The 13,557-nt window shown below is 38.7% G+C and overlaps 1 protein-coding gene across 1 annotated transcript; it reads left to right on the top strand.

Annotated features, from left to right (window-relative positions):
• Nucleotides 1–6,346: 6,346 nt before the first annotated feature.
• On the top strand, nt 6,347–8,921 carry LOC120425658 (zinc finger protein 708-like). The gene is made up of 6 exons (XM_039590239.2): nt 6,347–6,554; nt 6,623–6,741; nt 6,818–8,369; nt 8,430–8,514; nt 8,585–8,623; nt 8,683–8,921. Exons 1-6 carry the CDS (start codon nt 6,405–6,407, stop codon nt 8,763–8,765), a joined length of 2,028 nt encoding a protein of 675 aa, XP_039446173.1. The 5' UTR covers nt 6,347–6,404; the 3' UTR covers nt 8,766–8,921.
• Nucleotides 8,922–13,557: the final 4,636 nt, after the last annotated feature.

Here is a 13,557-nt window from a genome sequence, read left to right as displayed (position 1 = left end):
TAATTTTCTTATTTTCTTTATTTTACTTATTTGCTAATATCATAATTTCCAAATTTCCTAATTCCCTTGTTTCCTAATTTCCTAATTTTTTAATTTCCTTATTTCATAATTACATATTTTTTAATTTCAGTTTTTCTTGTTTTAGAATTTAAGAATTTCTAAATTTGCTTTTATTTATTGATTTCTTAATTTTGTTTATAATTGTTGTTAAAAGTTTTTGAATAAACATTTTTAATCTATTTAATTTTAAGTTTTGAATATTTTTAATCTTTTTATTTTTTCCTCGAAAGAACCTCAAGCGCGCACACCGTCAATCGCGCTCATACCGAACTGTCAACTTTTCTTGGGGGGGTCACGAAAAGAACACGCAACATTTCTTGACCGCGTTCCTTCCGATCAGCATACCGTACTTTAAGCCAAAATCGTTTATATAGCTTTACTTTTGATGTACTCTAGGCTAGACGTGATCATTTTCAATAGCAACTTATAGGGTACCAAGACGGATCAAATGAGACCAAACTGGACAAAATCGGTTCAGCCAGTGCCGACAATTTGTTGATCAACAACCCATCATACCGTGCACCACACACACTTGCTCAGAATTTGGCCCTGAGTAGAAATGTATGCGTGAAGGTGGGTCTAGAAAGTCTAATAAAAAAGTTCGATTGATTTTAAAGCCTTTCTTCAGTGATTTGAGCTCCACATCCCGATCTCCGATCTTCGGCAACCGCATAAACGGCGTCCTACAAAAACAAACAAAATCAATCACAAACGCCACCAAACACCCAAGCTTCTTACCCATTCCGGTCGTGAAACAGCTGCAGGTCCTGCAAGAAGCTGGCCTTATCCTTTTTGAAAACCAACTTTCCATTAAACCCCCAAACTTGTTCCGCACCCGCACCATCCTCCTTCGAAGGTTTCTACGTCCAAGTCGTGGTCCATGTCCTGGCTGTGGCCGCGCTCGGTGTTTCTTGTCATCGTGGACCACCACTCACTAACCACCGAAATCGCCTGCACCTAAACGTTTGTTTACATTTTGGACTTAGGCGTGAACCTTGGCGTGAACGGTTACACGAGAACGACAAAATGAAAGAAATTATACAGTCGGATTAAAAGTTAAAACTTTCAAATCAGTAAGCAATGGGATTTTTAAAAACTGTAGCAGTAAAAGTTTTCATTTTCAAAACAAGAAAAAAACTTTTAATGTAGCAAATTTTGACCACTTTTATTTCAAGAGTAAGTTACTTTTGTCATTACCGTAATATTTTTTTGTGTGAGGAAAGCTATGAGCAATTAATGTTTACTCAACTCAAGTTTTATTTCAATTAACTTACACACATTAAACACTTTCGTGTAATCATACTTGAACTGAAAAATCCTGTTAAAAATCCAATACAAGTGTATAAAAGAGAACTGAAAAAGTGTAATGCTGTTTCTCAGTGTAAAACTTATTAGGTTTTACAGCGTGACGTCACGAGCGCACACTCACACACATTTTTAAATGAGACACACTTGAAAAAAATGTAAACAGTGCAGCCAAGCTTTTAAACTTCTAACCTAAAAATTGAGAAAATAACTCGGAAATTGGGTCCTAAAATGATGCTTAGATTGCTGATATTATTGTTTACAGCGATAAAGCTTATTTTTCTGAGTACAATGACCCTTTGTACGACCACAAAGAGTTTAAAATGGATTTTTAAATCAATTTAGAAAAATTAACCTCGCGTACCTTCTTGACAGAAAAGCTCCTACTTGACAGCTCGTTCCAAGGGGACCTGTAGGGTCCTAACATGACTAGCGCACAATTTGATGTTTCTAATTAAACACAAGTTTCCCCACATTGTCAAGCATACGAAGGACGACACAAAACGAGGAACAAAGAAGCTGCGCGGCCCCACTTGTTGGGTGGCTCTCCCTTTGTGTGGGGAGAATGCAACGAGCAGCGGCAGAAGACGGATGCGTGCGTGATTGAGTGAGTGATTGTGAAAAACGGGAATGTTCCGGACCTTACAAATGGCGACGAGGAGTAAAAAAAAAGTTTTAAAGGCGAAAGAAACCATTTATGCACAGAGGAAAACTAAAAAAATATATATATAATAAACACAAGGTAAGCGCATTTTAGTATTAATGAGTGCAAATAAAAAAAAAGGATTTTGTCCAGTAATAAGTGCAAATAAAAAAAAGGATTTTGTCCAGTAATAATTGTTAATTGCTTTTGCTGCATCAATCATGTGCAGGCAGCGGGGTCCGCGTGGTTGTTTTGCAGGATTGATCGTGATTTTTGGCGTCCATTTTTTTGAAGGGATTAATGTTAGTTGTTTTACCAGCTTATAAGTATTATCAAGATAATGAGGTTTTCACATTGCACAATAAACTAGGCTGCGGGGGTAGCTTATATTGTTTCCCCGTAAAAAAACATAAATAAATAAAAAAAAAATCGGTAAATAAATAAAGAAATGCATACCTAAATAAATAAAAGAAAATCTGTCTATTTGGCACAACATTCATTGAGACTAGAACTTTTATGCGGTCTTTATTGGGTTTAAAATGTAAACATAAGTTATTTGTTTTGTTATACAAGAATGTATGTTGTGTTAATCTGAGTTAGAGATGGAATTGCTAATTAATTGTTTGATTTTGTGTAATCTCATTAGGCCGATGCAAATATTTAAAAAAGTTTTTGTCCCTCGGCCCTGGCCGAGGTCAAGGGGGGGGGCAAAAAAATAAAAAATATAAAAATTTAAATAACAAGTCATAGTCTTCACATTTAAACGAAAAAAGTGTTTTAAAATGCATTTTACACTAGTTCAGTTGCTTTGCAATCATTAGTTTTCAAAAAATCTAAGATCTGACAAAAACAAAAATTGTATCGAAAAAAGAAATTTTGCATCGAAAATTTTAAAAAAATCTTAAGATTTTTTAATAAACCCAAACATGCTAAAAATGATTTTAAATGCAGGAAAATGTATTTTAATTTGATTTCAGTTGGTTGCACTTGAATTTGCATTGAAATTTTGAAGTTTATTGTAAAAATATTTTTTTTGCCCCCTGATTTTTCGGACCAATTTTGAAGGGGGGGGTGACAAAAACTTTTAAAAATATTTGTACCAGCCTTAGTAACCGATTTAAGTAAAATCAAAAAGAATATTATTGAATTTGAAATGGGATGAATGAACTTGAGTTTAGCCTTGTGAAATCTGAGCAGTGTTTTTAATAAAATGGGCATTGGGAGATTGACTATGTGATATGCAGCATAATCGTGGAAATAGTGAAACTGTGGAGTTTTTAGGATGTGAGCTAATGTATTGATTTGCGAAGGTGTTTTTTATGAGCGAAAGGCTGAGGGCTAAGTAGAAAAGAGGTCCTCCAGTTTGGGAACTGGAGGGACTTCCAGTTTGGGAACTGGAAGGAGTGCCAGCCTGGGGGCTGGGGGATGAGGACCTCCAGTTTGGGAACTGGAGGGACTTCCAGTTTGGGAACTGGAAGGAGTGCCAGCCTGGGGGCGGAAGGAAGAGAACCTCCAGTTTGGGAACTGGAAGGATGCCAGCCTGGGGGCTGAGAGATGAAGTGAACTTCCAGTTTGGGAACTGGGAGGACTTCAAGCCAGGGGGCTGATGGAATAGAAACCTTCCAGTTTGGGAATTGGAAGGTCTTTCAGCTTGAAGGATGAAGGAGGAAATAAACTTCCAGTTTGCGAACTTGAAACTAGGTATTTTTTTTATATCAGATAACTTTGGGCAACTTGTTTTAATTGTTAAGTTCTGCTCGTGTGGATCAATCATAACGCGCACAAGATTTACACTCCTGATGTCACCGTGCCGGACAGGAAGGACTAGTGGTTGGTACAAGCAAAAATGACCGACAGCATAACGTTAACTTTGTTTCGTAAAGAAAATAATTATAGATACCGTACAAATGTAACTGAGGATGATTTTTAACAAAAGTGGATACACTAACCAAAACGTGAGAAAAGAAAGAAAAGGGGAATATTTGAATGATAAACATAATGATGGTTTATGTGCTTGTGGGATGCAATTACAATTTGGACAATGTGCAAGAAATAAAACAAAGTTGAAAATGATGAAAATGCCAATACATGAAAAAAAAACAAAGTTGAGTCTTCCAATATCCGATATCTGAATTTACTGGTACAGTTCTGAAGTTTTAATGAAAAGGTGATGCGTGAGTGCTATGATTTTGTAGTAGCTGCACCAGATTGATGTTTGTGAACCGTTCGATTACTAGAGTCTTTATATCCAAAAAGCTGTTTGTTTTTTTGGGTATATTTGGAAAAATAGCTATGCCGTTGGCAGACGACAAACAATTGTATTTCCATGAAAAGAGATTAAAAGGTGTGAATATTAGCGAAGATTAAGTCGTATTAAAAAGTCATGTAGCATAAGACAGATAAGGAAGGTATGTCCCTTTGGTATAAACGAGCTGAAGTAATGTTGAGAGAAGTATTTGACACTGTGAAAAAAAAACACTGGTCAGAACTGACATTAGATATAAAATTAAGTCTTAAATAGTTAGGTTCTGCTCAAATGTTATTCTAATTACAATATACATGTACAATAAAGTCAGAGGGAATTCATGTTAAGTTAGGAACTATCTCTAGGTAGATCAAATCTAGTTTTTGCTTACTATAAAAAAAACGGAAAAGCAGCGTAATGATTTCAATGTTTTGCGCAATTTCCGTTGCCATTATAGTTTTTTGTTGATTATAATGAAAGAAATGCGAAGACTATAAGTCAGAAAAAATAAGAAGTTTCGGGGACCGATTTATATGGTTGAAAGAGAGAATTTGTAAAACAATTTTCGAACTATACCAACTGTTTTGAATGTAGACATAAACCGAGTAGGAGGTTGTGCTTTAGTGTTTTTTGTACTGAGCTGTTTTGGTACATGCTTGGACATTTTCTTATTTTAATTTCTTAAGTATATACAATTGAATGTTTTGTTGAGTTTTTGTATGGCACCAAAAGTTACTCAAGTGATAGAAGTTTGTTTCGTTGTTAGCGTGAAAAAAAATATGTGTTAGTCGTGGAGGATAGTATTATGCCTGGCTAGATAATTTTAACATTCTGCGATTGTAGAGAGCGTCAGTCTAGCTACTGCGAAAAGTGTGATGAGTTGACTTAGTATACCAAAACATTATATATTCCTTTGAGACTGTTCAGCTAGAGTGGCTCGTTTGCTGCCATAATTAGGTGAAGTTTCTTTCTTCAAAAATAATGTTCTTCAATGAAAAGGAAGTACATTGTTTGAATCAGCAGGTTTCCATCAGGTACCTGATTTCATAATGTTTAATTTACCTTAAAAAAAAAACATGTAAAAATTAGTCAAAGGGGAGGAAAGTGGATAGTGTTATCACATTTAAGAATATGTAGTTGATGAAAATGATCAGTTTATAAAGTTTAGAAAATGCCGTCAGCGTAAATAGATTGTGTTGCAAGAATATATAATTTATTGTGCTTCGTGAAGAATCGTATACCGTTTCTTAATGAGCATGTGATATTAGCACAGCCAGTAAGCATGTTTAAAGAGTAGTAAGTTTCTGTTGAATTTATTTGATGTATTAAGCGATAATCTGATGTTATTGTTTTTGCACATATCTCTGCAAAATAGACAAACGCGACTGAAGGGCGATTAAAATATTTTGTTTTTAAAAGCAAGGTGGGATGTAGGGTCCTAACATGACTAGCGCACAATTTGATGTTTCTAATCAACACAAGTTTCCCCACATTGTCAAGCATACGAAGGACGACACAAAACGAGGAACAAAGAAGCTGCGCGGCCCCACTTGTTGGGTGGCTCTCCCTTTGTGTGGGGAGAATGCAACGAGCAGCGGCAGAAGACGGATGCGTGCGTGATTGAGTGAGTGATTGTGAAAAACGGGAATGTTCCGGACCTTACAGGACCATAGTTGATCCATCGAAAAAATGTTGTGTTGTCAAAAAAAATTGTTGCATTAAAATGAAAAAAAGTGATCAGAAATGGTTTTTAATCGTGTTTTTTACCGTTGTAAATAAAAATTGACATAGGGCTTTAGTACCCAATTGTAAAAAAAAACTGACCATGAACCATACTATTTTACACACCACTATTCAGTCTCAATTTCCGTGTACAGTTCGCAGGGGGTGATCCAACGAATCTTTCGAAAACTCAAAGGGCTCACCCAGCGCTCATTTTCTCCGCGGGCTCCTTTCACGCCCACTTCCAACGACCGTTTTGGATTTTCGAAATTTTTTCTGTCGCAGCTGTCATCCACTGTCAAATCTCTTCGCGTTCGAGTTCCATTTTGAGCATCATCGCGCGAAGAAGTTGCTGCATCGCGAAAGCAAAAGTAATTTAACGCGTTTTATATTTTGGTCGGGGTTTGTTTGGATTTACGGTAGAGGAAAATGCCGCCCGAGACGACCGCCACCGGCATCGAGCTGACCGATCACACCTGCCGGCTGTGCCTGGCCAACGACCAGGAGATTAGCCCGATGGTGGACGCGCTCAGCCAGGACGAGCTGAAGAATGTCATCGAGGGCTTGCTCAAAATCGAGGTTTGGTTTGATTCGGGGAATGGTTTTGGGGGGCGTTTGAGTTGATTTGGGGTGTTTTGTTTTCGCAGATGCTCAACAGCGGTCCGTTCCAGAGCGCCTGTTCCAACTGCGTGGTCAAGGTTCGGCTGATCGAGAACATCCGGAACGAGTTCGACAGCAGCAACAAGATATTCGATGTTATGTGGACGTAAGTGTTTGCTGGTTGGGCAGGGTCGGATTCTAGGGGGAGGTTGTGGTTTTTTGATGATTTATTTTGATTTCAGTCAGTACAAGCGCATTCACTTTCCGGAACCGGTATCGCCTCCGAAGAAGGGACGGCCAAAGGCGGAGAAGTCGAGTCCGAAGGCGCAGAAGATAACGGCGGCGTACATCATCGACGGAATGGTGATTGAGAACACGGAGATTGAGTACGTCCAGGACGAGGCGGCGGAGTTCTTTATCAAGCGCGAAGGTCAGGACAGCATTATTAAGCAGGAGGACGTGGACGATTCGGCTAGCGAGGGCATTCCGGGCGGCGATGATCACGATATGGATGAAACGGTCGAGGAGGAGTACGTGTACGAGGACGTTCCGATGGGCGACGAGGCGAGGATGCAGGTGGAGTATTTGACGGAGGATCCCAAGGAGGGTGGCAAGAAGGACGATGGCGTTGGTGGTGGGGGCGCTGGCGAGCATGAGGAAGAGAAGGATTCCGCTATAAAGGACACGTTCATCGAGGAGGACACCGGCTACTATGACAAGACCATTCCCTGTTGCTACATCTGTCTGGACCGGTTTGACTGCCAGTCTGATGTGGTCACCCACCTGATCGATGTCCACACCGATATGCTGCCTTTCCATTGCGACAAATGTTTGGCTTATTTTGATACGCTGGAGGAAGTCAACAAGCATTACATTTCGCACGTGTACGAGTTCGTTTGCCTTTACTGTCCGCGGAGGTACTGCTCGGAGCAGTACCTGGCCAACCACAACCTGGTCTGCAAGTCGTTCAAGTGCCAGCTGTGCGACGAAACGTTCGAGCTGCAAAGCCACCTAAAGGCGCACCAACGTGCGCTCCACGCGTCCGATGGCCGCACCAACCCGCGCAAACGGAACTCCTGCAACACGTGCGGCAAAGCTTTTGTGCATGCTATCAACTTGATGCGCCATTTGAAGAACAAACGCTGCGTCCGGAACAGCAGCCACGATCTGTTTGACGGCACGGAAATCAAACCCGATCCGGACGCACCGATCGTCGACCTGGAGCTGGACCTGGACGACGACAAGCAGCTCAAAATCCGACCCCCGCTCACCTGCCAAGTTTGCAGCAAGAAACTGGACAGCAACAGCAGCCTGGCGCGCCACATCGAGAAAGAGCATCAAGATTTCAACATCCCGCTGTTTTCGTGCAACATTTGCCCCAAAAAATTCACCACCTTCGAAAAGTGCATCCGCCACCGAGCCTTCCACAAGAAGTCCAAAAAGCCAATGATCCCCCTCATGAAGAAGGACCCAACCGACGACAACACGTGCAAAATCTGCAACAAAAAGTTCCGCCTCGACCACATGCTGCTGAAGCATCTCGCCGAAATCCACCAGCTCACGCTGGAACTGTTCCACTGCGATCAGTGCGGCAAAAAGTTCTCGACCGAGCCGAAGCTGCGCAAGCACCAGTACAACACCCATCGCGAGAACAAGAACCTGTACGTGTGCTCGCACTGCGGCCAAAAGTTCGAGAAGAAGCTCACCCTCAAGGACCACGAGACGAAGCACCTGAACGCGCCCGCCTATCAGTGCGACATCTGCCTCAAAACGTTCATCCACAAGCACAGCCTCGTACGTAATTAATTGTTTTTGCACCATTTCCGTAACTAATGTTGAGATCTTTCGCCACAGGATCGCCACGCGCTCGTGCACTCCGACGAGAAGAACTACGAGTGCGAGTTCTGCCACAAGATGTTCAAGCGGAACACCACGCTGGGTTAGTATCAAACAAATAAGAAAAAAACAATTACCACCTTCTAAACCCCACTCTCGCGTCTCACTTCCAGTCATCCACAGACGAATTCACACCGGCGAGAAGCCGTACGGTAAGTTGTCGACCCGTAAATCTCCCCATCAAAAACTTACTAATCTAATCTGGTTGCAGAATGCATTCCGTGCGGCACGCGCTTCATCGACTCGAGCACGCTGATCAAGCACCGGCAGCGGATGCACCCGAAGGCGGATTAAGAAAAAGAAAGTAATACAAAGAGAACGCTACTAGCAGTTTTTTTTTAAGTTGTCGTGCGGACGAGGTTTTTGAGAGAAAGTAAATAATTCAGAAAGTGTGGACACACATTTTACACACAAACATTATGGTATAATTGGTAATACGTTTTAGCTTACTCATGGTTAAGATTACGGAAATAAAATGATTTATTTTCAAAAAAAAAAAAATGTGTCTTTTAATCTGTGATGGAAGGATTGAGAAATTCATTCTAGTCAGTTTGGATTCAAAATATAGGTGTCATTTATGAAATAATTTCCTATATTTTTTCAAAGAATTCTAAAACATTGTTATTTTGCCAGTTGTGCTATAAAAGTGCATTAAGAAATAATAAGAAATTGAGATTCCAGCTATAGAAAAGGTTCAACCCTTTTTATGTTTAGTAGAATGTCCTGTGCTTTTACAATTCCAGATCAAGAACGACAAGGTCATGTACGCTGATGACTTGAAGTTCTTTCTATCACACAATTGAGCAACTCTCTACTGAAATCGGAAATGGATTTTATAAGTATTTTTTTATTTGGCTCAAACTTTGTGGGGGCCTTCAAAAAAAATTGATGATTTTTGCCTTCCTCACCTTACTGAGGAAAGGCTATAAAATCACTCGAAAAATGAACTTCTTAATTCGACCTCGTAGACCCACCTTCACGTATACCTATCGACTCAGAATCATGTTCTGAGCAAATGTCTGTGTGGATGTGTGTAGGTGGGTGGACAAAAAAATTGTCACTCGATTATCTCCGGACTGGATGAACGGATTTTGACCGTATTAGTCTTATTCGATCCGTCTTGGGGTCCCATAGGTCTCTATTTAAAATCAGCAAGTTTAGTTAAGTATTTCAAAAGTTATGCTAAAAAAACGATTTTGGCGTATGTCCGGAAGATTGTATAAAGGGTGGTTTTTGCAAGAAACCCTATCATGTTATACATTTTCAGAAAGGTATTAAAAAGACCTTTCCAATGAGCCCAAAACATTGAAGATCTGACAGCCCTATCAAAAGTTATTAGCACTTAAGTGTTATTTATACACTTTTTGGAGGCCGGATCTCAGATATTTCAATGAAAATGATGTCCGAGTCCATCATACGACCCATCGTTAGTTAGATAATCAAAAGACCTTTCAAATGAGCCTAAAACATCAAGGATCTGACAACCCTATCAAAAGTTAATAGCACTTAAGTGTAATTTATACACTTTTTGGAGGCCGGATCTCAGATATTTCAATGATAATGATGTCTGGGTGCATCATGCGACCCATCGTTAGTTAGATAATCGAAAGACCTTTCAAATGAGCCTAAAACATCAAGGATCTGACGACCCTATCAAAAGTTATTGGCACTTAAGTGTTATTTATATACTTTTTGGAGGCCGGATCTCAGATATTGCGATAGAAATATTGTCTGAATCTTCCATGGAACTATCGTTGGATAGGTTTTTTTTATCAGACCTTGCCGATGTGCCAGAAAAATTGAAGGTCTGCGAACCCTATCAAAAGTAATGAGTAATAAAGTTGATTTGCTAAACATGTTAAGGGAATGTTGCTATTTTTACTGAATGTATTGATTTTATGAATGTGAGGAAGGCACCAACCACCTAAAGGTGGATTAAGTAACGTTTTTTTTATTAACATTTATTTCACAAAAACTCAATTTTCCAAAATACGTATTTTTTGATTTTCGAAATTTTTTGATATGTTTTAGGGGACAAATACCCGCAACTTTTGAGCTATAGAAAAGTATGGTCAAAAAATCTGCCGCCGAGTTATAAATCTTTGAAAAAATAGTGATTTTTGAAAAAAAAATGAAATTTTATACAAAAAAAAAATTGGCCTTAATTTTTTATGTAAAATTTAATTTGCAATCGGAAAATACTTTACACATTTTTTGATACAGGGCTCCGTTTTCAAGATACAGCCACCGAAAGTTTGATTTCAGCGAAATATTTGCAGTTTTTCGATTAAAAAAAAAATTACCATTAGTAAAAACATGAAACATTCGTAAAATTTTCTGATCTTTTCGAAAACAATATTTTCTAAAAATTCAAATCAAGACTAACATTTCAAAAGGGCTTAATATTGAATGTTTGGCCCTTTTGAAATGTTAGTCTTCATTTCAAAATTTTGAAAATATTGTTTTCGAATATATAGGAAAATTTCAACACTGTTTCATATTGAGCAATTCCAGCTCAAATCAAGAATATTTCTGGTACTTTTGTACCCGACCCTCTCCAATTTCGGGCAGCGAATGACCAAGAAGGTTAAAGCTGCCAGAAATATTGCGCGTATTCCCGAAAAAGACACGCGGCATACCAGCCTCGAAACGACGCGCCGCACTTTCGGCAAATGCGCGCTGTGCCATAGAGCTTTATGACGTTTCGCGTACACACACTAGCGCACCATTTGATTTTGCTGGCCGGACAAAATTTAACCTCAATCTTTTTCGTGTACGTACACGCAATACATGCGCACGTAGATACCTCTATACTGTGCGTTTTGTTTTTGTTGATCTTCTTCTTCGAATTGCATGGCATTGTTGCCGGGTATGTTTTTTATTGCACTTAAAGTGCAGAAAATCGCTGGCAACAGTGTCTGCGGCACATTCTGAAATGCCGCGCGGCGTGTACCTTCGAGAGAAACGGACAATAAATGAATTAACAACAACAACAACTCTCCAATTTCAATGAAACTTTTTAGACATAATATCCTAGGTCTATATAAGCCATTTTTGTGTATATGGAGCCAGTTGCACTCGAAAATGACATTTGAGAAGGGCGTAAGCGAGGGCGTAAAAGTTTAAAATATTTTTGTATTTTGTAACATAAAATTTGCTGTATCTCTAAGCCGTTACATTGTATCAAAAAGTGGTCAGAGACAAACTTGTAGGAAATTAGACGGTTTTTTTGAAAAAAAAAATACACTGAAAGAAAAATACACGCCAATTCTATGATATTAAACAAAAGTTGAATTTTAAGGTGATGTCACGATTTTTTTTCGTTCAAAATTTTTGTGATAATAACCTAAAATGTGACAAAAAGTCTCACGAAAAATGCAGGATGGTTTGTCTCTCCTAAAAAAATACAAAAATCATTTACTAAAACTGTTTTTTTTTTCAAAAAGGGTCTAAACGTCAAAATTTTCAAAAACCGATAGTGGGAATCGATTCCCCAGAAAATTTTACATAAAAGTCTCCTTATTGGCCATTGTCTTATGTCCTATCCTTGTGAAGATATAGCGGTTTTAAAAATAAAAATGTTGAAAAAATTGGTTTTTTAGTGGTTTTTGGCAATTTCTATATGACAGACTTGATTTTTCAGTCTCGTTAATATTTTTATCGGAAAGCTCGTCTTATTTCCCATAAGTTTGTCTTGAAAAAATACGTATTTTGGGAAATTGAGTTTTTGTAAAAAAAAGTAAATAAAAAAATCGGCATTTTTTTCCGTGTACCTATTTTTTTCAATAGTCCTCAACAATACCTTCATTTTGAAGACACCAAATTGATCAGAAAATTTAAGCAAGGTTACAGCTGTTTAAATATTTACGTACCATTGGACAGCTGCCAAAATTGTATGGAGACTTGTATGGGTGAACCAATGACACAAAATAGCTTCTTTGTTCATAGGGAAGGCCCCACAATTTTTGAGTCAAATAAAAAAATACAAATAAAATCAATTTCCGGTTTTTGGTAGAGAATTGCTCCCTTTTGTTAAGGCGCCCATACCCTTCCCCCAGCACCTGTATCTGCTTATCTAGCTGCTTACCTTAATGTTTAATAAGGTATAAGGCCTATTAATTCAAAAAAAAATAAATATATTTTTAACTCTGACTGTAGGTCTTCAACATGATTTGACCCTTACGAATCCAACCCACTATTCAAAAATATAGTTAATGAAAAATGAAAATAAGCTATTCCAATTAATACATCAAAAAAATAGTCCACTAAGTAATGTTTCCACTGCCCTGCTGTGCCTTATGGGCTATCTACAATCACTTAGCTTAGAACATCTAAGTAAAGTAGTTACTTAGGAAAGTACGCAACTTACGGCCGTCATCCACAATCAACTTAGAAATTTTGCTGGGCTGATATACGTTGCTATGCAGTTGTTTGTTTACCTTTGATATTAAAACGTCAACTTACCGTAGATTTTGAAATTTTTCAAACCATACGTCAGTTTCTAATTTGATTACTTTTCCATTGTAGAAGCTCGGCTTCATTTCCATTGATTCAAATTCCTAAGCTAAGTGAAATTTTCTAAGCTAAGTGATTGTAGATAGGCCATTAAGCAAAAAAACGCAATCAGAATTGTAAAAAAAAACTTTCTCAAAAATGTAAAACGATTAGCAGTTCGTCACTTTTTAGTTTGACTTTGACCAACTAACGGGGTACAAACTAAAAAAGTGTCAAACGAAAAAGTGATCAACCACCGGGGGTTGAGTGTACTTCCAAAATGAGCGCTCCGTGAGCGAAATATGAGCGCGATCGCGAGCGTGGAGCAAACGCGAGCTGAAAAAATCGGAGCAAACGTTCGCTAGCTCGCGCAGCTCTCCTCCTCACGAATGTGCGAAAAATGAGTGCGTCGACTCAAAGTTTCGCGCGCGTTTTTGGTTACACGTCAAAACCGTCGAAACAGAATTCTTGCGTAAAACACAAGTATAAATTGGGTACTACTCACTCAACGTCTAATTTGGGTGCTTTGCGTTGAGTTTTTTTTGTGAACTTAAGCAAGTATCATTTTTACGTGTAATTGACAGCGCGCAAT

This window comes from Culex pipiens, chromosome 3, assembly GCF_016801865.2.
Source record: "Culex pipiens pallens isolate TS chromosome 3, TS_CPP_V2, whole genome shotgun sequence".
Classification (NCBI taxonomy): domain Eukaryota; kingdom Metazoa; phylum Arthropoda; class Insecta; order Diptera; family Culicidae; genus Culex; species Culex pipiens.
This window is presented reverse-complemented; position numbering and strand designations above follow the sequence as displayed.